The sequence below is a fragment of the Geotrypetes seraphini genome, chromosome 12 (assembly GCF_902459505.1).
Source record: "Geotrypetes seraphini chromosome 12, aGeoSer1.1, whole genome shotgun sequence".
Taxonomy (NCBI): Eukaryota; Metazoa; Chordata; class Amphibia; order Gymnophiona; family Dermophiidae; genus Geotrypetes; species Geotrypetes seraphini.
In genome coordinates, this window is record NC_047095.1 from 49,344,223 (window position 1) to 49,371,156 (window position 26,934).

At 46.3% G+C, this 26,934-nt stretch overlaps 1 protein-coding gene across 1 annotated transcript in view; it reads right to left on the bottom strand.

Annotated features, from left to right (window-relative positions):
- USP1 (ubiquitin specific peptidase 1) overlaps window positions 1-26,934 on the bottom strand; it is a 65,755-nt gene that overhangs the window by 28,504 nt on the left and 10,317 nt on the right. The window contains exons 4-5 of the mRNA XM_033917250.1: window positions 11,716-11,876; window positions 9,739-10,394 (exon numbers count right to left, since the gene is read on the bottom strand). Coding sequence (XP_033773141.1) covers window positions 9,739-10,394; window positions 11,716-11,876 — 817 coding nt within the window. The remainder of the gene's footprint in view (window positions 1-9,738; window positions 10,395-11,715; window positions 11,877-26,934) is intronic.

Consider the following 26,934-nt stretch of genomic DNA (forward strand, 5'->3'; position numbering starts at 1 on the left):
TAGAGCATATGAGAGGAATGAGGCCGCCATCTCAATCTTCGCAACCTCCTGATCCACCAGAGACCAGTCGTCAGACTCTCGATCCAAGACCCGCTCCGCCCACCGAAAAACGGCGCGAGCGACCAGTCCCCCACAAATAGCCGCCTGGACCCCAAAGGCAGAGACCTGAAAATTTTGCTTAAGGATGCTCTCCAATTTGCGCTCCTCAGGGTCCCGCAAGGCAGAACCGCCCTCAACAGGCACGGTATGCCGCTTGGAAATTGCCGAGACCACCGCATCCACGACTGGCGAAGCTAACGTAGCCCGATCCACTTCAGGAATGGGATACAGGCGAGCCATGCTGCGCGCCAGCCGAAACGGCGTCTCCGGCGTTTTCCACTGCTCCAGAATAATATCCCGAATATCCTGATGCATAGGAAAAGAGCGGGAAACGGAACGGATCCCCCGTAACAGGGGGTCCCCCACACGCGGAGTCTCCGGCGGCGCGTCCTCAAAACGCAAAACCGAAGAAACCTGTTGAATAAGGTCAGGCAGCTCATCTTTCTGAAAAAGGCGCACCACGGACGCCTCGTCACTGGAGAACGGGAAATCCGACAACCCGCCGCCAGCTTCCGTCCCCTCCAGAGAGTCCTGGAACTCCTCAGAAGGGTCCAGGTCCACCTCTAGACCGACCCGTTCCTCCGACCACAAATTCTCGTCCCACGACACCCGCGGACGCTTGGACAAGGGAGGCGGCGGAGGGGACGTCACGCCAGACGAAAGAGGCAAAGCCGCAGGGAGCGCGGAGGAAAACCCACCCCCCGAAACCCCCTGGGCGCAACCGGGACCCCCAGCCGCCTGAAAATAGGCTCTGCATAAAGAAAAGAAAAATTCAGGAGAAAAACCCCCCGAGGGTCCCAAGGGACTCCCTGCCACAGCAGGGGACCCAGCAGAACCTTGCCCCTGCATAGTCAAAACAGGGGGAAGGTCACCTGAGGTGGAAGACAAAATGGAGGGGCCAGACAGAGAAGATGGCGGTTTTCCCACCAAAAAAGCTCCCTCCATAGCCTGAAGCGGCTGAGAGACCTGAATAGTCTCAGCCGCTAAAGCAGGCAAGCCGGCATCAGCTGTCAAAAAATCAGCTGAGAGGGAATCCTTCGGGGAATCCCTCCGTGGGCGGTTGTGGAAGACCGGGCTTCCCCACTGCTCCAAGCCGACTCGCGAGGCACCATCGGCGGTTAGCTCTGGGCGCCTGCAGCCGCTGCCGACGGAGCTCCACCACCTCACCGACCCAAACCGCCGAGTTCAGGCCGGCCGCGAGTGCCTCACGGCTGGACTAAAATTGTGTCCTACTCCCCCGGAGAAGGGCACAATTGCTCCATACGCGACCTAGCTATAAAAAAGTGCTGGTTACATGAAAAAATACAGTAAAATACAGTTTTCTTAAAGGGAAACAACCCTTCAGACCAGCACTACCTCAGGATTTTTTTTTTTTTTACAGAACAGACTCCACAGGCTCTCGAAGCAATATGCCTTGCTTGACTTAGGGGGCAAGGCTTACTGCTGAGGCTCCTCTAAAAAAATGTGGGGAGGTGGAGGAAGTGGGGGGAGGGACCCCGCTCGTGACCCGCCGGGTTTGACACCCCCGAGGTCGGACGAACCCCCAAACAGAGTCCGTCCAAGCTCCGTCCGGCTAAAAACAGGGACAATAAACCCCCTAAACAAATTCCAACAGCCCTACCAAGGGAGATGGGTACAGATCACTCAACACCTGCTGGAGACTGAAAGAAGACTGAGGGAAATAGAGAGGAGGGGCTAGGATATACTGTCCCAAAGTTTTGTTTTCAGTCTCCACCTGCTGGTCATGATTAGATATATACCCATTCGTAAGGTTAACCTCTACTGGTCTGGAGAGTGCTAAAGAACACAGGTTGCCTACCCACCTGACCAAAAGAACTGCATGACCCAGCTCTCAAATCCTCTGGATCCAGAAATGAACAGCTGAGAAAGCCGAAAAAGAGCACCAAGAGGTTGGCCTCTGCTTCCAAGGACACTGCCCAGTTCTTGCTGTCTCCCTGCTTGATATAAATCACAGCCATGGCATTGTCTGCTATCACCTGGACCAGCAGTAAAAGTCACCAGAGATAACCAGACAGCTCATGTCTCCAGGCAATTGATGGCCCAATACCACTGTGTCGTTCTACTCCAAGCAATGAACCTCTTAACCTAGGAGACTTGTATCAGTAGGGGGTGTTTAAAAAAAAAAAAAAAAGTTAGGCAGCCAGGACGGGAGACTGGAGGCATCCTTCCTGTCCCGGCCTACCAGAAGATGTAGGAAGGCGAGGCAGGGAACAAAGCCTGGCATAAAGTGAGGTGGGGGGAGGCTGGGTGTAGAGCCTGGTAAGGAAGGGAAGATAGCTGGGTGCAGAGCTTGGCAGGGAAGAGGACTGGGTGCAGATCCTGGCAGGTCATGGCACTTGAATATTAAGCCCCCATCTTATATTTGAGTCAACCATTTTTCCTCCTTTTTGGGGGGAAAATGGGGGTCTCAACTTATATTCAGATCAACATATATTCGAGTTTATATGGTAATGTGTTTATGGATGGTGTGTCAAGGACTTTAGAAAGAAAACAAACCAGAGAAAATATTTCTTCACACAATGTAAGCACTGGAATTTGTTGCGGAAGAATGTGGTGAAATCAGTTAGGTTAGCAGGGTTTTAAAAAGTTTGGATAATTTCCTAAAAGACCATTATTGAGATAGCTTGGGAAAATCTACTGCTTATTCCTAAGATAAATCATGGTATAAAATGTATTTAACTTTTTTTTCATAAACATCAAGACCCTGTACTGATACTTGGTTTAGATTCCTTTGCATTTAAGACAATGCTACCACTGAAACTGGCCTCTTAATGGTAAACATCAATCAATTGGAAAATAGAAAAAAAAAATTACTAGTATGTATTGCTGCAATTGGAAATTTGATTATATACTGTACATTATGGTCCAGATTCAGTAAATGGCACCTAAATAGCAATGTTACTTACCGTAACAGTTGTTATCCAGGGACAGCAGGCAGCTATTCTCACTAGTGGGTGATGTCATCCGACAGAGCCCCGATACGGACATCTTGAAAGCATGTCTTGCTTGAAGAAACTTAGAAGTTTCGAGATGCCCGCACCGCGCATGCGCCAGTGCCTTCCCGCCCGATGTACCGGGCGTGTCTCCTCAGTTCAGGTAGCTAGCCTGAGAAGCCAACCCAGGGGAGGTGGGTGGGACGTGAGAATAGCTGCCTGCTGTCCCTGGATAACAACTGTTACGGTAAGTAACATTGCTTTATCCCAGGACAAGCAGGCAGGTATTCTCACTAGTGGGTGACCTCCAAGCTAACCCCAATGGGATGGTGGGAGAGTTGGCAACTTAAGAGAACAAATTTTGTAATACAGTTTGGCCAAACTGTCCATCCCGTCTGGAGAAAGTATCCAGACAATAATGAGAGGTGAAGGTATGAACCGAGGACCAAGTGGCAGCCTTACAAATCTCCTCAATCGGTGTCGATCTGAGGAAGGCTACAGAGGCTGCCATTGCTCTGACCTTGTGGGCTGTGACCTTACAGGGAAGGGATAATCCAGCCTGGGCATAGCAGGAAGAGATACAAGCCGCCATCCAGTTAGAGATGGTGCGCTTCGATACAGGTCGTCCCAACTTGTTTGGATCAAAGGAGACGAAAAGTTGAGGTGCAGTTCTGTGTGGCTTTGTGCGATCCAAGTAGAAAGCCAGAGCACGTTTATAGTCCAGAGTGTGCAAAGCAGATTCCCCAGGATGAGAATGAGGCTTTGGAAAAAACACTGGAAGCACGATGGATTGATTGATGTGAAATTCAGAGACCACTTTAGGTAAGAATTTTGGATGAGTACGGAGAACCACCTTGTCATGATGGAATACAGTGAAGGGTGGATCTGCCACTAGGGCCTGAAGCTCACTAACTCGGCGAGCTGACGTGAGGGCCACCAGGAAAACCACCTTCCAGGTGAGATACTTAAGAGGAGCCGTTTTGAGAGGTTCAAACGGAGGCTTCATAAGATGAGACAGGACAACATTGAGATCCCAAACCACAGGAGGGGGTTTGATAGGAGGATTGACATGAAAAAGTCCTTTCATAAATTTGGAAACCACAGGATGAGCAGACAAAGGTTTCCCCTGTAGAGGCTGATGGAAAGCCGCAATAGCACTCAGGTGGACTCGTATAGAGGTAGACTTGAGACCAGACTGGGACAGGTGTAGAAGATAGTCCAATACAGACGATAGAGAAGCTTTCTGAGGTTCTGTAGCATTGGAAATACACCAGGTCGAGAATCTAGTCCATTTTTGGGAATAGCATTGTCGAGTAGCAGGCTTCCTGGAAGCCTCCAAGACCTCCCTCACAGCTTGAGAGAACTGGTGAGGGGTTATGTTGAAAGGAACCAAGCTGTCAGGTGGAGAGACTGCAGGTTGGGATGAAGTAGTGAACCTTGATGTTGAGTAAGCAGTGAAGGAAACACTGGAAGAAGTATTGGCTCCCTGCTGCTGAGTTGAAGTAGAAGGGAGAACCAAGGTTGTCTGGGCCACCGAGGAGCAATCAGGATCATGGTGGCATGGTCTGATCTTAACTTGACCAGAGTCTTCTGAATGAGAGGAAAGGGAGGAAACGCATAAAGGAAGCGATTCCCCCACTCCAGTAGAAAGGCGTCTGCCTCGAGGCGGAGAGGAGTGTAGATCCTGGAGCAAAACTGAGGCAGTCTGAAGTTGTGGGGCGCTGCAAAGAGGTCTATCTGAGGCGTTCCCCAGTGAGCGAAGATCTGATGAAGGGGTTTGGAATGGAGCGTCCATTCGTGAGGTTGGAGAAGACGACTCAATTTGTCTGCCAAGACGTTGTCCTTCCCCTGAATGTAGACAGCTCTGAGGAAGGTGTTGTGGCGAACCGCCCAATCCCAGACTCGAAGAGCTTCCTGACAAAGAGGGGCCGAGCCCGTGCCCCCTTGTTTGTTGACATAATACATGGCGACCTGATTGTCTGTGCAAATAAGGACCACCATGTCGTGAAGCAGATGCTGAAAAGCTTGGAGAGCATTGAAGATGGCTCTGAGCTCCAGAAGATTGATTTGATGGAGTCGTTCCGCACTGGTCCAGAACCCCTGAGTGCGAAGACCATCCAGATGTGCCCCCCATGCATAGTTCGATGAATCGGTCGTGAGAACCTTCTGGTGGGGAGGAGAGTGAAACAGCAAACCTCTGGATAGATTCGAAGAGGTCATCCACCAGAGAAGAGACTGCCGTAGAGCAGGAGTGACGATAATGTGACGGGACAACGGGTCGGACACCTGAGTCCACTGAGATGCCAGGGTCCATTGAGGAATCCTGAGATGTAGTCTGGCAAAAGGCGTCACATGAACTGTAGATGCCATGTGGCCCAAGAGGACCATCATGTGTCTCGCCGAGATGGACTGGCGAGAAGACACCGACTGGCAGAGTAGAAGGAGAGCATCCATGCGTTGAGGAGGAAGGAATGCTCGAAGTTGAATGGTATCCAGAACAGCCCCGATAAAGGGGAGACACTGGGTGGGCTGAAGATGTGATTTGGGGAAGTTGATCTCGAAGCCCAGACTCTGCAGTAAAGAAATTGTAGTCAAGGTCGCCGAAATGACCTCTGGAGCCGAAGGTGCCTTGATGAGCCAGTCGTCGAGGTATGGAAACACCTGGAGACCCATGTTCCGGAGTGCAGCGGCCACCACCACCAGACACTTCGTGAAGACTCTGGGAGACGAGGAAAGGCCGAATGGAAGCACTCGATACTGCAGATGTAGATGTCCCACCCGAAATCTGAGAAACTTGCGGGAGGCCGGATGTATCGGGATGTGAGTGTAGGCCTCCTTGAGATCCAGAGAGCATAACCAATCGTTCTGCTCGAGTAGGGGGTAAAGAGAAGCAAGGGTCAGCATGCGGAACCGCTCCTTGACCAAAAACTTGTTGAGGACTCGAAGGTCCAAAATGGGACGCAGATCGCCCGTCTTCTTCGGAACCAAGAAATACCGGGAGTAGAACCCCCGGTTTTGCTGATCTACTGGCACCGGCTCGACGGCTCGAAGCCGAAGCAGAGCCTGCGCCTCCTGTAGAAGAAGAGCGGTCTGCATCGAGTTGGAAGGATACTCTCTTGGAGGGTGGTCCGGGGGGACCCGTTGGAAATGAAGAGAGTATCCCTCTCTTACGATGGTAAGGACCCAAAGGTCCGAGGTGATCGACTCCCATTGATGATAAAAATGGTGAAGTCGACCCCCGATGGGAAAAACAAGGGAAGACAGAACGTCGGTTATGCTCCCTGGAAGAGAGTCAAAAGGGCTGAGTGGCCTTGGGTGCAGCCGGCATCTGAGGCTTCTGCTGAGACTTCTGTGGAGGCTGCCTCTTCGCAGGCTGTCTCGCTAGGGGAGCCTGTCTTGGTTGATAACGCCTCTGGTAGATTTGAGGCGGTCTAGATGGACGAGACTGTTGAGGCTTAGGCTTAGGACGCAGAATGGATTGAAAAGACTTCTCGTGGTCCGAAAGCTTTTTAGTGACAGTCTCGATAGACTCATCGAATAGATCCGCTCCCGCACAAGGCACATTAGCCAATCTGTCTTGGAGGTTCGGATCCATATCAATAGTGCGAAGCCAGGCCAGGCGACGCATGGCGACTGAGCAGGCCGCAGCACGTGCCGAGAGCTCGAAGGCATCGTAGGAGGATTGCATCAGCTGCAGCCGCAACTGGGACAGGGTTGCCACCACCTCCTCAAACTGGAAACGAGCTTCAGCATCGATGAAAGGGACGAACTTGCGGAGGACCGGCAAGAAGAAATCCAAATAGGAAGAGAAGAAAAAATTGTAATTGAGCACTCGAGTCGCCATCATCGAATTTTGGTAAACTCGTCTACCAAACTTGTCCATCGTTCTCCCATCCCTGCCCGGAGGCACAGAAGCGTAGACCTGGGAAGGGTGAGAACGCTTGAGAGAAGACTCGACCAGAAGAGACTGATGAGAAAGTTGAGCTCCCTCAAACCCCTTGTGGTGAACGATGCGGTATCGAGCATCCAGCTTACTGGGAACCGCAGGGATAGAATACGGTGTCTCAAAACAGCGCATGAAAGTCTGGTCCAACAATTTATGCAAAGGAAGCCGAAGAGTCTCCGCCGGAGGGTGAGGCAAATGCATCGTATCCAAATACTCTTTAGAATATTTAGATCCAGTATCCAAAGTCACATCTAAGTCATCCGCCATCTGTCGGAGAAAAGATAAGAAAGACAATTGGTCCGCCAAGGCCGGCCGCCGAGACGGACTAGACGAAGTGGAAGCCTCCGGGTCTAGGGAGAGCTGAGACCGGCATGGAGAATAAGAGGTAGATGGTTCCTCATACTCTGGTCCCTCCGGTTGGGAAACATCGGACGATGAATATCCCAAACGTTGCATCTTTTTCTGTGGGGACACTTCCGAATGACGTGAGGAGTGTCGAGAGGAATGACGAGAACGATGCCCCTCCCGGTGCCGGGATGGGGAGCGAGAACTTCTGTGCATCGCACGATCCCCCGAAGCCTCTAAGGAATGGATGGGGCTCGAAGCGGTGGATCGCAGAGGTGGTAAGGACGCGGACTCACGCAGCGCCACCCAAGTCTGGTATGGAGTGCGGAAGAACTCTTCCTGCGATGCAGTATGCCCAGGACTCTGAATATCAGGGACCGTCCCAGCGCCCTGTTGCCGTGGAGGAGTAATGGGTTCTAAAGGTGGCATATCAGGAAGGGAAGCCCTCCTGGAGGCATCCGCCGCCCTCCGCCGATCCCCCTCGTCGAGCAGCGAGATCGAACGGCGAGGGGGAGGGGGCGGACCGCCCTCAGGGACCGGTGCTCGGACTTCACCCTGAATGTTGGCGATAAGCCGGGGTTCCATAGTTTGCATAAGCTCGACAAACTGAGCTTCCAGCAGGGATCGAAGCGAAGCCGATATGGAGGGATCCGCACCGAAAGGGGGTCCTCCTGCACGGTCTTCGCGCTCCTTCGCGGCCAAGTGCTTCTGCTTAGTAGCTTTGGGCACCTTGATGACCACGGGAGGGACAGTGGAAGGCGGTACCTGAACCGAAGAGACAGAGGCAGGCGCCGCAGCGGAACTGGAAGCCGCAGCCGGTGTAAACGATGCTGGCTTCACGATGTTGGATGCGGAAGTCGTCGATGCAGGTTTCGAGCGGACCGGCGAAACCTCAGCAGATGTAGAAGCAGACAGATCCTTGGCAGTCTCCATCTTGAACATCGACTCCCAAAGTAAGCAACGCCGCTTGAACGAGCGCGCAGTGAGCGTGGAACAAGGCCTGCACGATTTCGGAACGTGGTCCGGACCAAGACACTGAAGGCAGCGTCGATGCGGGTCCGTCAACGAAATCGCACGCTGGCACTTGCTGCACTTTTTAAAACCGGTGATTGGCCGTGACATAGGCCGGAAAATCGACGCTGCAATGTCGAAAGAGGTAGGCCGCAGCCACGAGGCCGGGCCGGCCGAACCGCCGGAAGAAATAATTTTGAACTTTTTTTTTTTTTTTTTTTTAAATAAAGTAAAGTAAAGTGAATTCAAAGAAATAAACCAAAACGCGGGTAAAGAAGGCAAAGAAAAACTGAAATTCAGTCAGCGCAGATTGAAGATAACTTCTCAGCTCCGCGGAAAGAAAAGAACTGAGGAGACACGCCCGGTACATCGGGCGGGAAGGCACTGGCGCATGCGCGGTGCGGGCATCTCGAAACTTCTAAGTTTCGTCAAGCAAGACATGCTTTCAAGATGTCCGTATCGGGGCTCTGTCGGATGACATCACCCACTAGTGAGAATACCTGCCTGCTTGTCCTGGGATAATGGCAGCTGCCTGCAAATATGGCTCTCAATCACACTTAGGTGCCGTTTAAAAAATTAAAAAAATATATATGGGGAAAACCAAAAAACTGGTACTCTACTAAGAAGAGTGATTAAAAGGAAATATACAGAAGTCAGAAAATCACTCAATAGGTGTAATAGTTAAATTAATTCTCAATAGGTGTAATAGTGAAATTAATTCAATCACTTGCTTGTGACTGTTCAAAATATAAGAACTTTTTCTATGCTAGTTTGCAGCAAAGAATTTTGTTTTCCACTGGAATTTACAATATGCAATGATTGGGTGGTGAGGCAATTTTCTCTTGGGGCTGCGGCTCCATGTTGTTGCCTTCCTGTCTCTGAGCATATTTTTGAATTCTAAGTGTGTGTTCTAGAAGTATTAATTTCACTATTACACCTATTGAGTGATTTTTCGACTTCTGTATGTTTAAAGAATCACGGCTAACGGCACTTACCAGAAAACTTGGGCTTCTGCGATGTAGACCATTGTTTTACTGGCTACACTGCGGATGTCTAAGTTCTTTAGTGAATTGCGTCCAAGTCCTACTCCGCCCAAGTCCTACTCCGCCCCTAACCATGCCCATTTAGGCATCCTGCTGTAGACAACTACCAGTGCCTACTTTTTTTTTTTTTTTTACAAATTTTTAAATTGGTATTAAAATGATGCATTCAAGTATCGCTCCAATTAAAACAATTAAGTTAGGCAGTGGTAGGGCACCTACCGCTGCTTAACTTATGGTACCATTTATAGAACATGGCCCTATGTTCCTAGCCTAATAACAGATGATAAATTTTATTTTTCCTATATTTGCCATGTATTGTGCATATGATTTTTCTACCAACCTTTGATGGGAATCTTCTGTGTCTCCTTTTCTGTAGTTTTTGTCACCAAGGATGGGGGCTGGTGCCCATTTTCTTTGGAGTACTCACATTTAGAGTCCTTCTGTAACTCAGGTTCTTTTGGCTGTCCTTTGCCTCCTATTCTTGTTAATTTCCCAAGGCTACAGAATTTGGATAAAATGCTGGGCTGTTGACCTGAAGACTTCAACAAGTTTAATCCTAGTCGTGATTTCTTCTGTGATGGTGTGACACTTCCTATATCGGTACAACTCTTAGCATCAGGCTCCTTTTCCAGTTTCTCTCCTAAAGATTTTCTCTTTGATCTAGTCAGTCTGCTTTCCTGCACCATATTTTGTTCCTTGGCTACTTTAGTTTTTTTTCTCTCATTTCCAACTTCTGTATCACTTTTTCTTTTCCCATTTTCTATCTTCAATTCTTCTTCAGACCCTGCCACATTAAGGCCATACTTCTCTGAGCCATTCATACCACTGCTTTCAACATGATTGGGCTTCTGTTGGAGCTGAGAAATTGACTCTGGAATGCTTTTCAGCTCTTCCTTCTTCAGCAACTGACAACTTTCCCTAATGTAACCCAAGATACACTGTAGTACTTCCTGTGCATCATGCTGTAGATATCCTTCATACATAGGATTGAGCTCTCTTAATAAGGGGCAGAAACGAAAAAAATGATATGGTGAAATATACTCCTTGAACTTATGAATAAAAGAAAAAAAAATTGAGTACTAATCTATTACCTTTACAGTATTTTATTGTGTCACTCAATTACCATGATCTCATAAGCATTTTGAACAAAAACATTTCAATAAAGCTTGCAAAAACATATGCTTTCTGCTATGATACTGAATTTCCAGGACACCTATAGTCAAGATATACACAAAATCTACTTATATTACAACGCAAGTAGTGCATGTAACTCATGTGTGCATTTATTGCGGAAACCTTGAAAACTTGACTGCTCTGTAGCTCTAGAGGACCAGGTTTAGGGACCCCCTAATCTACAGTTACCTAAATTATTCTGAACTAGTGTTTAAACCCGATACATTAACAGGTGCTAGAGTAGATGCGTAAACGTTTAGCACAATGAGGCGCCGAGGCCTTTCTTTCTTTGCTTCCTGCTCCCCCTGTCCAGCAGTAGCCCTTCTCCCTTCCTTTTACCTCCCCCTGTCCAGCAGCACCCCTTCTCTGCTCCCCCTGTCCAGCAGTAGCTCTTCTCCCAACCACCCCTGTGTCCAGCAGCACCCCTTCCCTGCTCCCCCTGTCCAGCAGTAGCCCTTCTCCCTTCGTTTTACCTCCCCCCCTGTCCAGCAGCACCTCCTTCCCTGCTCCCCCTGACCAGCAATAGCTCTTCTCCCTTCCTTTTACCTCCCCCTGTCCATCAGCACCCCTTCCCTGCTCCCCCTGTCCAGCAGTAGCTCTTCTCCCTTCCTTTTACCTCCCCTGTGTCTAGCAGCACCCCTTCCCTGCTCCCCCTGTCCAGCAGTAGCCCTCCCTTCCTTTTACCTCCCTCCTGTCCAGCAGCACCCCCTTCCCTGCTCCCCCTGTCCAGCAGTAGCCCTTCTCCCTTACTTTTACCTCCCCCCTGTCCAGTAGCATCCCTTCTCCCTTCCCTGCTCTCCCTGTCCAGCATCTGCTAGCCCAGTCAGCCTCGGGACTTTTGCTAGGCTGGCCCGCCTCGCATTATCGAAGTGGGCTGGCCTAACAAATACCCCGCAGCTGCTTGATGAAACCACGGCTGCTGCTGCTGGTCTGGGGGTGAGAAGAAGAGGCTTCCCGGCAGCGTAGTCAGAGGCAGGAAGTCAGCCGGTGTTGGAGATCAGGGCAGGAAATCAGCTGAGGCAGGCACTGCGAATGTGTGGCACGCCACCATGGAGGCACGGAACACAGAGATTGAAGTGTGCATGCGCGCTAAGGATTTTATTATAGCGGATAAATGTCTGTGTAAAATTTAAGACAAAAGTACCTAAGTGTATTCAGCAGTCTTCGAGGTGGAGCAGCTAGTTCATCTGTATACTTTTCTGGATTTAAGAGGTAACTGACCTGAAGCTGTTCAATAGAAAGGATCAGGCAATGCAAACTGCAAATTAGCTCATAAGATGTTGACAAGGCCTCTTTACAACCAACCTGCAAAAATAATACAGAAGTGTTCTTGTTAATTTTCATACCAATGCATAGTCTTCTAGAAAAAAAATTTCATAAGCCATTTAAGAATATAAAACATGATGTGTCAGTAGGAGACATCTGCAGGCCCATCCAGCATACCCAGTTACTTTAAAACTCACTACTAAAAGTAGAGCTTAACTGCAAGCCATGTTTCAATCATCTGCAAGATTGTTCATTATCCAGGATAATATGTCATCCTCCCTTGAATGCCACTGTACTGGGTAGACCACCATAAACATCCCCACATAATTCTCCCCAATGCCTAGCTATAGAGGTTTAACTAAATAGGCATCAAAATACTGGTACATCCTTTGCCCAAATATCCAGCTTCTAGGTTCCTCTGCTGCCTGCCAGACAACTAATTACACAAGTACCCGTGTTTTGTAAGTGCATGGAGCTTAACAAGCAGAATAAGCTGTCTTAAGTTTTTCATTTTTGACACGTGCATTAGGCCTGGCACAGCTGAAACATCGATGAGCAACAGAGAAAGAAAGTGTTAACAGCCAAGGGAGTTAGATGGAGAAAATTCACTAAAATTCTACACAAAGAAACACTGGCCTAGCAGATTAGGCCTCAGGCCTAATTCTCTTTGATCTTTCCAATTATTTTTTTCTGTGCTTGTCTCCATGTAGATAATGTGTGCCTTTTCTAACGATTAGTACCAAGAACAATTACCTCAAAGGTTTTCTTAATCTAGGCCATCCTCTTTAATTGGGCCCCATCTTCCTTCACTATTTGATATATGAGGGATGGCTGGGAATGGATATTATAGGCCCAAACTTCCCTAGTCAGATGATATTCTTTTCGAGCATCTCTCTTCATCAGATAAGATGGAACTGTAATTGGGCAGGTGTTGTGGGCACGAGGCCTAGGTTTGTTAGGATAGAGGACATCTTGGTGTCAATTCTGCCCCATCTTGTACATCTGGGTTTACCTCATGTTCAGTCCAGTCCAATTGGTGGCACCATAAAATTATCCATGACATTATTTTGGGGCCTGGGAACAAACACACACCTGTGTGTGATCTCATATCAGAAAAGTTTTATCATGGGGGTGTGGCTTTGGAGCCGACGAAGATGGCTGGGTAATGGAGTAGCTCTGTGAAGGCAAGCTAACTGACAGATAATATAGTCAGGAAAAATTTCAAATTTCGCTCTGAAAAGTGAATTGGAGATTGATTATGGCTTCGGGTAAGCAAAATAAAAATTTGACAGCGGGAAGCAGCTCAGGAAGTGTGAAGCGGTCAAAACTTGATACGGCTTCCCCGCTGTCAGTTCCGTTGCCGCCGGAGGATGTAGAAAATAAAGACATAATGAAGGAAATCCAGGCGGTAAAAGAAATAGTTTTAGAATGTGCTAAAAGTATAAAAGAAGTAAAGGAAGAGATGGTGTGCTTGTCAAATAAACTGCAAGTGATGGAATTAAAAGTGGACCAAATAGAGAAAAGAGTGGAAAAGTGTGAGGAGGAAAGTGTACAGCATAAGGAACACAGTAAAGAAATTGAAGCGCTGAAAAGGGAGCTGGAAGATTTATCTAATAGGGAACGAAGGAGCAATTTAAGGGTGCTTGGGGTCCCGGAAGGAATTGAACAGTCAGATCCGATTGGATTTTTGCTCAATTTTTTGCCAAAGGTGCTCCTGATAAAAAATAAATTTCCGTTGGAAATCGAACGCGCGCACAGGGTCCCAACGAGATTGACAAGCAGCCAGAAAGGACCACGTCCACTGATTTTTAAGCTACTGAGATATCAGCAGGTAGCTGAAATAATTAAATTGGCCAAAGATAATAAAAATTTTAAATGTCAGGACTCTAAGATTTACATCGTTCCTGACTTTGCTAGAGCAACGGCACAAAAGAGGAAGCAGTTATTGGACCTGAGACCACAGCTGAGAAGTCTGGGAGCTAGATATGGTCTCATATACCCGGCAATTATGCGGGTCACTTATAAGAATAAAACTTTGAATTTTGAATCTGCAGCAAAACTTAAGGAGTTTCTGGAGCAGTGTGAATCACCAATGGCTACTTAAGAGGAGATCTGGATGAAAGTATTTACTTTCTTGGTTGTAATGTTTATTTTTGTTTGAGAAATTCATATGTTTAAAAAAGTTAATGTGATTCTGAAGGAAGGACTGCAGTTGGATTCAAAAACATTCCACATTCCATCTTGTCAGGAGGCAAATGGAATGTAGCCTGTAAGAGTATATGAGATGCAATATTACAGACTTTTTAAAGGACAGTGGTTTAATAGACGGACTGAATTGACTTGCTGATTGGAAAGACAGACTGAGGAACTGTTGGAGGATTTTGGAAAACAGTTTGAAGGAGATAAGTTAAGCACAGTTACTTACCGTAACAGGTGTTATCCAGGGACAGCAGGCAGATATTCTTTACGCATGGGTGACGTCACCGACGGAGCCCACGGTACGGACCTTTTTACTAGAAAGTTCTAGTTGGCCGCACCGCGCGTGCGCGAGTGCCTTCCCGCCCGACGGAGGAGAGCGTGGTCCCCAGTTAGTATAAGCCAGCTAAGAAGCCAACCCGGGGAGGAGGGTGGGACGTAAGAATATCTGCCTGCTGTCCCTGGATAACACCTGTTACGGTAAGTAACTGTGCTTTATCCCAGGACAAGCAGGCAGCATATTCTTTACGCATGGGTGACCTCCAAGCTAACAAAGAGGGAGGAGGGATGGTTGGCCATTAGGAAAATAAATTCTGAAGTACAGATTGGCCGAAGTGCCCATCCCGTCTGGAGAAAGCATCCAGACAGTAGTGAGTAGTGAATGTGTGAACTGAGGACCAGGTGGCCGCCTTGCAGATTTCCTCAATGGGTGTGGAACGGAGGAAAGCAACAGAAGCGGCCATAGCTCTTACCCTGTGGGCCGTGACAGCACCGTCTAGTGACAGACCGGCCCGAGCGTAACAGAACGCGATGCAAGCGGCAAGCCAGTTGGATAGCGTCCGTTTAGAGACCGGTCGACCCAAACGATTCGGGTCGAAGGTCAGGAAGAGCTGAGGGGACAAGCGGTGAGCCCTTGTACGATCGAGATAGTAAGCCAGGGCACGCTTGCAGTCAAGACTGTGCAATGCCTGTTCTCCGGGATGTGAATGAGGTTTCGGGAAGAACACAGGCAAAACAATGGACTGGTTGAGGTGAAAAGCTGAGACCACCTTTGGAAGGAACTTTGGATGGGTGCGCAGAACCACCTTGTCATGGTGAAAAATAGTGAACGGTGGATCGGCAACCAGTGCATGAAGCTCACTAACCCTCCTGGCAGAGGTGATGGCAATGAGGAAAAGAACCTTCCATGTCAGAAATTTGAGCGAAGTTGTGGCAAGTGGCTCAAAGGGAGGTTTCATGAGGGCAGACAAAACCACATTCAGGTCCCAGACGACCGGAGGAGGCTTCAGAGGTGGTTTGATGTTGAAGAGGCCCCTCATGAATCGGGAAACCAGAGGGTGAGCCGTGAGAGGTTTTCCTAGGACAGGCTCATGAAAAGCCGTGATGGCACTGAGATGGACTCTGATTGAGGTAGACTTGAGGCCTGCGTTGGACAGGGAGAGTAAGTAGTCCAGAACAGTTTCCACCGCTAAGGAGGTGGGATTGTGATGATGACGGAGGCACCAAGAGGAGAACCTGGTCCACTTCTGATGGTAACATTGGAGGGTGGCCGGTTTCCTGGAGGCGTCCAAAATGAGACGGACAGGCTGAGATAGATTTCCTGAAGAGGTCAGCCCGAGAGAAACCAAGCTGTCAGGTGGAGGGAAGACAGATTGGGATGTAGTAGAGACTGATGTTGCTGTGTAAGTAGAGTAGGAAACACAGGTAGAGGAATGGGCTCCCTGGAGCTGAGTTGAAGTAGAAGGGAGAACCAGTGTTGACGAGGCCACCGGGGAGCTATGAGGATCATGGTGGCTCCGTCCCTGCGGAGTTTGGATAAAGTCCGCAACATCAGAGGTAGGGGAGGAAAGGCATAGAGGAACCGATCCGTCCAGTCGAGAAGGAATGCATCCGGGGCCAGACGATGAGGAGAGAAGAGTCTGGAGCAGAACTGGGGCAGCTGATGGTTGTGAGGAGCTGCGAATAGGTCCATCTGCGGAGTGCCCCAGCGAGCAAAGATGGAGTGGAGCGTGGGAGGATCCAAAGTCCACTCGTGAGGTTGAAGGACGCGGCTGAGATTGTCGGCCAGGGAGTTCTGTTCGCCCTGGATGTAGACCGCCTTGAGGAAGAGACTGCGGGCCGTGGCCCAGGTCCAAATACGAAGAGCCTCCTGACAAAGGAGGCGAGATCCTGTGCCGCCCTGTTTGTTTATGTAGTACATGGCGACTTGGTTGTCCGTGCACAGGAGCAGAACCTGAGGACAAAGAAGGTGCTGGAAGGCCTTGAGAGCATAGAACATGGCTCGTAGTTCTAGAAAATTGATGTGATGTCGACGCTCCTGTGGGGTCCAAAGACCCTGGGTGCGTAGGTCTCCCAGGTGAGCTCCCCATGCATAAGGGGAGGCATCCGTGGTGATGATCATGGAATGTGGGGGCAGATGCAACAGAAGGCCCCTGGAAAGGTTTGAGGAGTTCAACCACCATTGTAGAGATCGCTGAAGAGATGATGTCACAGAGATGGGATGAGAAAGAAGATTCGAGGTCTGTGACCACTGGTCGGCCAGAGTCCATTGAGGTGTCCTGAGGTGGAGTCGTGCTAAGGGAAGCACATGCACCGTTGATGCCATGTGTCCCAGGAGGACCATCATCTGTCGAGCTGGGATGGTGTGATGAAGGAGCACCTGATGACAGAGGTGGAGCAGAGTCCGTCGACGATCGGAGGGGAGGAATGCCCTCATTAGTGTGGTATCGAGAACTGCTCCGATGAACTGAAGGCGCTGTGTGGGAAGCAGATGCGACTTGGGGTAGTTGATCTCGAACCCCAGTAGATGGAGAAGAGAGATGGTATGTTGAGTGGCTTGTAGCACAAGAGGAGACGTAGGAGCTTTCACTAACCAATCGTCCAAGTAGGGAAACACTTGGAGGTTGTGAGACCTGAGGAAGGCCGCCGCCACAATGAGGCATTTGGTGAACACCCTGGGTGATGAAGCGAGGCCAAAAGGTAGCACCTTGTACTGATAATGGCGATGGTGCACCTGGAATCGCAGGTAGCGACGTGAAGTTGGATTGATTGGTATGTGAGTGTAGGCCTCTTTGAGGTCCAGGGAACATAGCCAGTCGTTGTGAGAGAGATGAGGGTAAAGCGTGGCAAGGGAGAGCATTCTGAACTTCTCCTTGACTAGACACTTGTTGAGGTCCCTGAGATCGAGAATGGGACGAAGGTCTCCTGTCTTTTTGGGTACCAGGAAGTAGCGGGAGTAGAATCCCTGACCCCTTTGATCTGGAGGTACTTCTTCGATGGCATTGAGAAGGAGGAGGGATTGAACCTCCCTCAGGAGGAGGGGGGTTTGAGTTGAGAGAGAAGCAGACTCGACGGGAGGATTGTCTGGCGGAAGAGTCTGGAAGTTGAGGGAGTAGCCGTGGCGGATGATGTTGAGGACCCACTGGTCCGATGTGATGACCTCCCAACGGCTGAAGAAAATGTGGAGCCTGCCTCCGATTGGCTGAGGAAGAGGCAATGAGGGTGGAAGACTGGCTAAGCCCTGGAGAGAGGAGTCAAAAGGGCTGAGAAGGTTTGGCAGGAGGAAGAGGCTTTGCAGGTTGATTAGGCTGGGCACGAGCCTGGGTGTGTTGGTGCTGGCGGGCCCGCCTAGGTTGCTGTGCAGGTGGGTTGAGCGGTCTGGCAGAGAACCGGCGTTGATATGATGTCTGCGGTCTATAAGGACGAGCAGGAGGAGTCTTTTTCTTTGGTTTAATGAGAGTATCCCATCTGGTCTCATGGGCGGAGAGCTTCTGAGTGGTGGTATCCAGGGACTCTCCGAATAGTTCATCTCCCAGACATGGGGCGTTGGCTAGACGGTCCTGATGGTTGACGTCTAGATCAGAGACCCTGAGCCAGGCCAGGCGGCGCATAGCCACAGCGATGGCAGATGCACGGGAGGAGAGCTCAAAGGAGTCATAGACAGAGCGCACCATGAACTTCCTCAGTTGAAGCAGGCTGGAGATGTGCTGCTGGAAAAGAGGGACCTTGTGCTCCGGCATGTATTTTTGCATGGAGGAGAGTTGCATTACCAGATGTTTCAGGTAGAAGGAAAAATGGAAGGAGTAGTTGTTTGCCCTATTGGCAAGCATGGCATTTTGGTAGAGCCGTTTGCCAAATTTGTCCATAGTTTTTCCTTCTCTGCCAGGAGGGGTGGAGGCGTACACACTGGTGCCCTGAGTCTTTTTCAAGGTGGATTCTACCAGGAGAGACTCGTGGGGCAGTTGGGGTTTATCAAAACCTGGGATTGGTATGACCCTATAGAGACTGTCCAATTTACGGGGGGCCCCAGGGACAGTTAGCGGGTTCTCCCAATTTTTATAAAAAGTTTCCCGTAGGATATCGTGAACAGGTAACTTTAGGAACTCCTTGGGAGGTTGATCGAAATCCAGAGCCTCCAGGAAAGCTTGTGACTTTTTGGAGTCAGATTCCAATGGCAAAGACAAAGCCCCTGACAACTCCCTGAGAAATTTAGAGAAGGAAGATTGTTCAGGTTTGGAAGTGGTCTCGGGTGCGGAAGGCTCTTCGTCCGACGACGATGCATCCTCCTCGGTACCGGGGGGGGATTCTTCCCATAGGTCCGGGTCTCTGACATCGGTGGTTGCGTGTCGAGAGACCGGAGTGGACGGGTCGGCATGGTGAGTCTTAGACAAAGACTTGCCTGAGCGTACCGAGACATTCCCTGGCGATGTAGACCTGTGTCTGTCCCGATCCCGGGAAGAACGGTGCCGGTCTGGGTCTTGGGAAGACCGGTGCCGGTCCGGGTCATGGGAAGACCGGTGTCCTGCTCGGTCCCGAGGAGGATCCGTCGTCGTTAAGGCGACTGGCTCGGTATGGGAATGGAGATGCGGTGCCGAGAGAATGGGCATGGAAGAGTCCATAGGTACCAATGGAGTGGATACCGGTTGGACGGTGCGGGGCTCGGGCCGGTCTGGTACCGAGAGCAGCGGTGCCAAGATAGATGGTAAGAGCTGCTGAAGTTGCTGGTGGAGTTGCTCTTGCAACTTGTCCTGGAGGATGGCCGCAATGCGGTCATCCAGGGGAGGCACCGGAACCACTTTTTTCTTTTTTGGTTCCTTGGGTGCCGCTCTACACTCCGGCGATGAGGGAGCCGATGACGAGGCACTCACCGATATCGGAGTGGAGCGTTTCTTGGCCCGGCGTGGAGCCGAGAGGACTGGTGCCGTCCCCGAGGTGGGAGGGCGCTCAAGGGTGGAAGGCTTCTTAGCCGGCTTACCTGGCGCCGGAGGCGCCGACGTCGTCTCAGGCGGCGTCGATGCCGAAAAGTAAATTCTGTTGGATTTGACGATTCTTCAACGTGCGCTTTTTAAGAGTGGCACAGCGGGTGCAGGAGTCCGCCCGATGCTCTGGTCCCAGACACTGCAAGCACCAATTGTGTGGGTCAGTGAGGGAGATCGGGCGTGCACACCGCTGGCACTTCTTAAAACCTGGTTGCGGGGGCATGAATGGAAACACGGCCTCCGCAAAATCAAACCCCGAGGCCTGGATCGTGGCAATAGGCCCCGCCGGGGTAGGAACGAAAAAATAAAACAAAAGAAAGATTTTTTTTTTTTTTTTTTGGAATTGGGAAGAAAAAAGTACCCGAAGGTGAAAAACCGAAAAAAATAACGCGAGCGGGAAGGCAAAAGGAGGATTTCAACTCTGTTGAAAAAACACACGTCTTCTTCGCTCCGCGGAAATGAAGAAACTGGGGACCACGCTCTCCTCCGTCGGGCGGGAAGGCACTCGCGCACGCGCGGTGCGGCCAACTAGAACTTTCTAGTAAAAAGGTCCGTACCGTGGGCTCCGTCGGTGACGTCACCCATGCGTAAAGAATATGCTGCCTGCTTGTCCTGGGATAATATATGATACTGAGAATGAAAAAGTATATTCTACAAGCAAGAGGACATTAATTAGAATGGATCTGCAAGCAAGATGTGTGTTGGAATGTGACTTTGTATGCCTTATAATTTTTAATTGAAAAAAAAAAAAGAGGAAGTCTGCTGTGATATATGGAATAATGACATTGTAATGGAAAATCCATTAATGCAGCAGAGGATTTATTAAAGATGGTTCTGATATATAGTTGGCCTGGCATTAAAATAAAAATGACAGATATTGTGGTGGTCAATAATAAAGAAACAGGGATTATATATGTATGAGGTGAAGGATTTTTGATTGACACCATAAGTCTGAAATCGTGGCCACTGCAAATCTTTATGAAAAATAGTTTGAAGAGGAGATTTTATATGGACCAAAGGATGTGAATGAGAATGTATAAGCAGAAAGGGAGAGGACACTAGTTGGTATGGATCTGCAAGCAAGAGGAGATTTGAAATGTGACTTTATGTGGCATACAGCACCTCATTTCAAGAAGAGGAAGTTTGATATTATGTATGGACTAAGGTTTTGCATTTGCAAATCTGTTAATGTAACAGTGGTTATAATACTGTAGGTTTTGCTAAAAGTTGGTCTGACTTTAATATACTTTTTGAAAAGAAAAAGTTAGGAAGGATGATTTCTAATATATATTAAATAATATTTAAAGGTGTTAATTGACTTGAGGGTATGGGGTGTAATCTGCTCTAAAAGGTGGATATAGTTTGGATGATTGTAATTTTAAAAGTTTATTTGATTATTTATTTATTACAAAGATATCTTATTTGTAATGAGTGAGTAGGGAAAAGATGGTTTATGAGAGAAAGGAAAAAAAAAAAGGAGGAGGTAATCCTTGATAAAGAAGTCTTGTTTGATAAAGTGATTTTCATTTAATATTATAATGATCTGGCTAATGGATTAGAAATTATAAATATAGCTTGTGGGGAGTTTATCTATTGCCTAGTCAAGGTGTGCGTTTCAGAGCTGGCATGTAATTTAAGGGAGGGAAGGGAGGGGGTGGGGATTAAGGGTATGGGGAGGGGTACAGGGGAGGGGATGGGGGGTCTAATAATAATTTTAAAAAGGGGAAAAGAGGATATAATATTGATGTTGGGAATATTTTGGTTTATTGGTTTGATTTGACATAATGACTCTAAAGATTCTTTCATAAATATTAATGGTCTCAACCATCCGATAAAAAGGAAAAAAACATTGCTATATTTAAAAAAACTGAATGCGGATGTCTATTTCATACAAGAGACTCACCTTAATGGAGATGAATCAAAAAAATTAATTGGTAATTGGGTGAAGGATTGTTTTTTTGCACCGGCGGTAGGGAAAAAAGCTGGGGTAGCTATTTTAATAAATAAAAAATGTTCAGCAGGATTTAGTATGGTGGCTGCAGATAAATTAGGAAGGTGGGTACATGTGAACATGAGTATGGGCAATAATACCGTGGCGTTATTTAATGTGTATGTCCCTAATTCGAATCAAATTGAATATTTTAAAACTCTACAACCAATAATTTTACCACTGGCTGCTAATAATTTGATAGTGGCAGGAGATTTTAAAGCTGTTATGGACCCTTTATTGGATAAAAAACCTAGTAAAATTTTAAAATCTTTAGGGTTGGAAAATTTTATAAATTCTTGTAATTTAAAGGATATTTGGAGAATTCTTCATTTTAATGATCGAGATTTTTCGTTTTATTCACATGTTCATAAATCTTTTTCCAGAATTGATTATATTTTTGTTTCTGATGGGCTAATACAAGATGTTACTCAAGCCTCTATAGAACCAATAATTTTATCAGATCATGGTGGAGTGTGGATTAATTTAAATTTTAATGATCCAGATAATGTTAGGCCTGTCTGGAGATTTAATAATGCATTGCTTGCATATCCAAAATTTTGTGAAGAATTTCAATCAAAAATTGATGAATATTTTCAAAATAATATTACAGAGGAAGTGTCTTTAGAAATAATATGGGATGCTTTTAAGGCAACGATGAGAGGGCAAATTATATCATTTTCAGCCTATTCTAAAAAACAACTAAATAAGCAATTTATTGAAGTGGAACAAGAAATAAAAGACTTAGAATCGAAATTGATTAATAAGTGGGATAATTCTACGTTACAAGCTTTATTAAAAGCAAAATATAAATACAATGAGATTTCTTCTAAATTGGCTAAAAAAATTATTCTATGTCAGCAAGCTTTGTATTATGGTAGTTCAAATAAGGCGGGAAGATTATTGGCTAATTATCTTAAAGTGAAAAAAAGAAAGATGAAAATGAATGCAATAAAAGATGAAAAAGGTGATATTCATTCTCAGATTGGTCCTATTTTAAAACAATTTTTAAATTATTATAAAAACCTGTATTCTTCTGAGTCTTATTTAAGTAAAGAAAAAGATGGTGTAGAGTTTTTAAATAATATTGAAGGTCCGAAGATTCCTGATCATATAAAAAGAAGTTTGGAAAATCCAATATCTTTACAAGAATTACAAACAGCATTGAAGTCTCTTAGAGTAGGGACCGCTCCAGGTGGTGATGGTTTTACGGTAGAGTTTTATAAAGCATTTCAAAATACTCTTTTACCCCATTTATTAAATTTATATCAGAATCAACTAAAGAAAGGTTGTATATCAGGCACTATGGCAGAATCATTAACTATTGTTTTGCCGAAGCCAAATAAAGATCCCATGCTGGTTTCAAATTACAGGCCTATTTCTTTGATAAATGTGGATGGTAAATTATTAGCCAAACTTTTGGCTATACGTTTGGCAAAAGCTCTTCCTCACATAATTGGTATGCATCAAACAGGGTTTGTTGCTCAGAGACACTCTTCTAATAATACCAGATTGGCATTGCAAATGTTATATTTAACAAAAGAAATTGGAAATCCTGCTTTTTCTGTGTCTCTAGATGCCGAGAAAGCTTTTGATCGGGTGGAATGGACATTTATGTATCAGGCCATGGAATGGTTTGGTATTGGTTCGGGATTTATACAAATGATTAAAACACTGTATATCTCTCCTGTTGCTAGATTATATATCAATAATAATTTTTCTGATTGTTTTAAATTGCAAAGGGGAGTTAGACAGGGATGTCCTCTATCTTTTGATATAGTGCTTGAACCCTTATTACTAGCTATTCAACAGGAAGAGGAGATACAGGGTATACCGCATAAGGATAAAGAATATAAAGTTTCTGCATATGCGGATGATATATTACTTCATTTGAGGAATCCTGAAACAACCATTCCAAATTTATTGGATTTGATAGAAAAATTTGGAAAGTTTTCAGGATATAAAATAAATTGGACTAAATCAGAAGTTCTTCCTTTAAATGTGCATTGCACAAAAGGATTATTTGATTCATTCCCTTTTATATGGAAAGAAGAAGGAATAAAATACTTAGGTATATGGATAAAAAACACACTTGATGAGACAATTATAATGAATGAAAAAAGCTTATTGCAAAAAGTAACAGAGTTATGTGAGCAATGGAATCCTTTACAATTATCTTGGTGGGGAAGAGTTCAAACTGTCAAAATGATGATATTGCCTGTGGTTTGCTATCAAATGGGAATGATACCAGTTTTTTTTCAGGGGTCTTTGTATAAAAAATTAAACAATATTCTTAGTAAATTTATTTGGCTGGTTAAAGCTGTAAGAATTGCTCTAGTGACTTTACAAAAACCAATTGAGGATGGAGGGTTTTCCAAGTTTTCCAAATTTTTATAGGTTTCATCAATCCTATATCTTGCGCCAAGGTATGTATTGGGTCCTCCCAGAACTCATGGAGAAGCTTCCAGATTGGTTATGGTTGGAGTGGCAACTCATGTCTCCTATCAGGCTTCGTCATCTGCTTATCATTAAAATGCCTAGAATAAGGAAAACCAATAGGATATTAATGGACACATGGACAACATTAAAATATGTTAACAATTTAACTCCTATTACTATTCAAAAATCTACTTGTCAAAACATATGGCTGAACTCCAAGATACGAATAGACGGTTTTATGATTGTCTGGAAGGATTGGATTGAGGCAGGAATACGTACTTTAAATGATGTTATTAATGATGGTAAGCTGCTGGAGTTTTTACAATTGCAACATAAATTTGGTCTTGATAAAAAACAAAGTTATAAATGGTTGCAATTGAAGCAGGCCATTCAGGCAGGGTTCCCTGAATGGAAGTCTTTAAATACCCATTTTACTCTAGAATTCTTATGCTTCCAGACAGATTTTCTGGGTCACCAGGCCGCGCAGTGGTATAAAACATTATCTGGCTATTTAAATAAAAAACCAAGGACTGTACTTAGAGATATTTGGAGCATTGAGATTAAGCATAAAATTAATGCATCTCAATGGCCACGTATTTGGTCTTGGAGGATAAGATGTACATTGTCTGCGTCTATGAGGCAAACATGGTTTTTCCTGTTGCATAGAGCACTCTGGACCCCTGTTCGTTTACAAAAATTGGATTGCTCTAAGTCTAATAGATGTTGGCATTGTCATCTTGAGGCTGGAACCCTAGATCATTTATTATTTTACTGTCCTCTTATTAATAATTTTTGGAAATTGATCTGGGGACAAATAAATTGTATGTTAGAGAATCATGTGGCCCTGTCACAGTTTTGTTTGGGATGTCTATGAGGGCCAAAAGTCAAATCTCCTCGAATAATAATAAGCTGTTAATGATTTTAACAGGAGTTGCCATCCAACAAATAACATACAATTGGAAAGACTACAGGGGGTTGAATTACTGTTTCTGGTGGAGTTCGGTGTGTCATGTGTATGAAATGGAAAAAACATTGGCGATTAAGAGAGGATATTATAAGAAATTTAAAGATGTGTGGGGACCATTAATTGATTACTATAATAAATAAATGAATTTATCCCCATTTAGTATGTATAGGATGGGAGGGTGGATGGGTGGGTTTTATGACATTAGGATGAGTAGTTACAAAAATATTTGGAAAGGGAGGAAGGGGAGGTAATTTATGGTATAAGATGATTGTAAAGTTTCAAGTGAAGAATGTATAGTGTGACTTGATTTATTGTACACTTGTTTGTATAATGTAAAAAGGAATAAAGATATTTAAAAAAAAAAAAAAAGTTTTATCATTAGCTCATTAGTTTGCAAAGTAAACTTATGATTTATATAAGAATATAGACACTTAAAAAATGAAGAATTTTATTTAACTGACCATGAAGATCAGAAAGGGCTAATGGGCAGTTTTCATTGTAGCCTATGGGAGCAGAAGTATATAAATCTGACCATTTTTCATATTCCGGGAGAATTTTGTTAATTTCCATGTGAGCTCATCAACCGGTTTGGCAGAACTCCCTAAAATGTAAGTGTCTCTGTATGTCTTTGCAACTGAGTGTTTAATCAGTGAAACATCTTTTCTGGATCTGCTGCTACCCACCCCCCTCCAACCCCCAACCATACCTGAGGACGCCCTCTTTTCTCCCTCTCTGTGATGTGTGTATCTTCATCTGATTCTCTGGCATTTCTGTCATTCCTATTGTAAAGGTCAAATTTCTGTGTGCAAGTGTGACCAAATAATTTTAGTACAGTCAAACTTCGGTTTGCGAGTATTTTGCAAGATGAGCAAAACACTCGAGCAAATTGTGCCTCGCAAACCGAGCGTTGACTTGATTTGCGAGCGCCCCTCCACTCATGAACCAGAATCACCTCCCCACCAGCCTAAACACAAGCCCTTACCCCAATTTGGCACCAGCATGCAGCACCAACTCACAGGACGTGCCAGTGCCTGAAGATCCTGCCTCTTGCCTGGACTGGGCCTTGAGCATCTACGCATGCTCAAAACCTTATGGCTACCACTCTCTCCAAGATTCACCGGCACGTCCTGTGAGTTGGTGCTGCTTGCCAGTGCCAGATTGGGGAAAGGGCTTGTGTTGGGGCAGGTGGGTGATGCTGGTTCTCGGGGGGGGGGGGGGTGATGCTGGTTCTTGGAGGGGGGGCATTCGCGGGGGGGGGGGGAGTGGAAGCACACCAGTGGCCTCAGGGGTGGGGGGTCTTTTTGGGACATGGTGGGGTGAGGTGGAGCAGCGCCGGTGGCCTCGGGGGGGGGGGGGGGGGGGGGGGGGGGGGGGGGGACCACCAATAAAGTGAGTTTCCCTTACTTCCTATGGGAAAACTCGCTTTGATATACGAGTAATTTGGTTTACGAGCATGCTTCTGGAACTAATTATTCTCGTAAACCAAGGTTCCACTGTATATCACAATCATTTGTACCTTTGGGTCTGAGACGCTAAGTTGTCAGCTTGAGTTGTATGAGAAAATCTTCCCTATCTTCTGTCTCTACCTAAAAACTGCTTTACTTCTTGTTATATGTTCAGGAATTCCCCTCCCTCTGTTAGCTTATGCGTTGCATGGCAGCACTTTAGATTTTGAGTTTTAGCTTAGCTGGTTAGGAAAAGTGCTCTTTTCTGCCAGCATATAAATAAAACGTCTTTTTCTGTGGGTTCTGCCTGTTCTTCCTATGGGTGTGGTCTTTCTCTGCACTTAAACAAAAGTAATATACCTTCTTTCAGCAACATACTTTAGAGTCCTTTATCTCTTGCTCATATCAGCTTACACTCTCTCCCTCCCTCCCCCTGCACCAGAGAACGTGCAAGCATGCTGTGAAGTTCCAGTTTGAGTGTCAGAGAAACCTTTTGCTTCATACTTTTGTTGTATAAGCATAAATTACTTTTTTTCCCGTAATTTGTAGTTATAAATTTTAAGCCATATATTGGTTATAAGATTTCCTTTGTCTGTGTATTCACATATATACTGCATATGATAGTTTTTCTCTGCATGCACGTGAGATCTTTGTTTAGTGCTTCTGAAAATAAAAAGGTTTTTTTCAGAGAGAAAAAGTACCTTGTTATCATCTGAGCTCAGACATGCGTCTGTGTGAATAGTGAGAAGTTGTGAATGGTTGTGGGGGTGAGGTTACCCCGAAGGCCTTTACAGTTTCTGCTAGG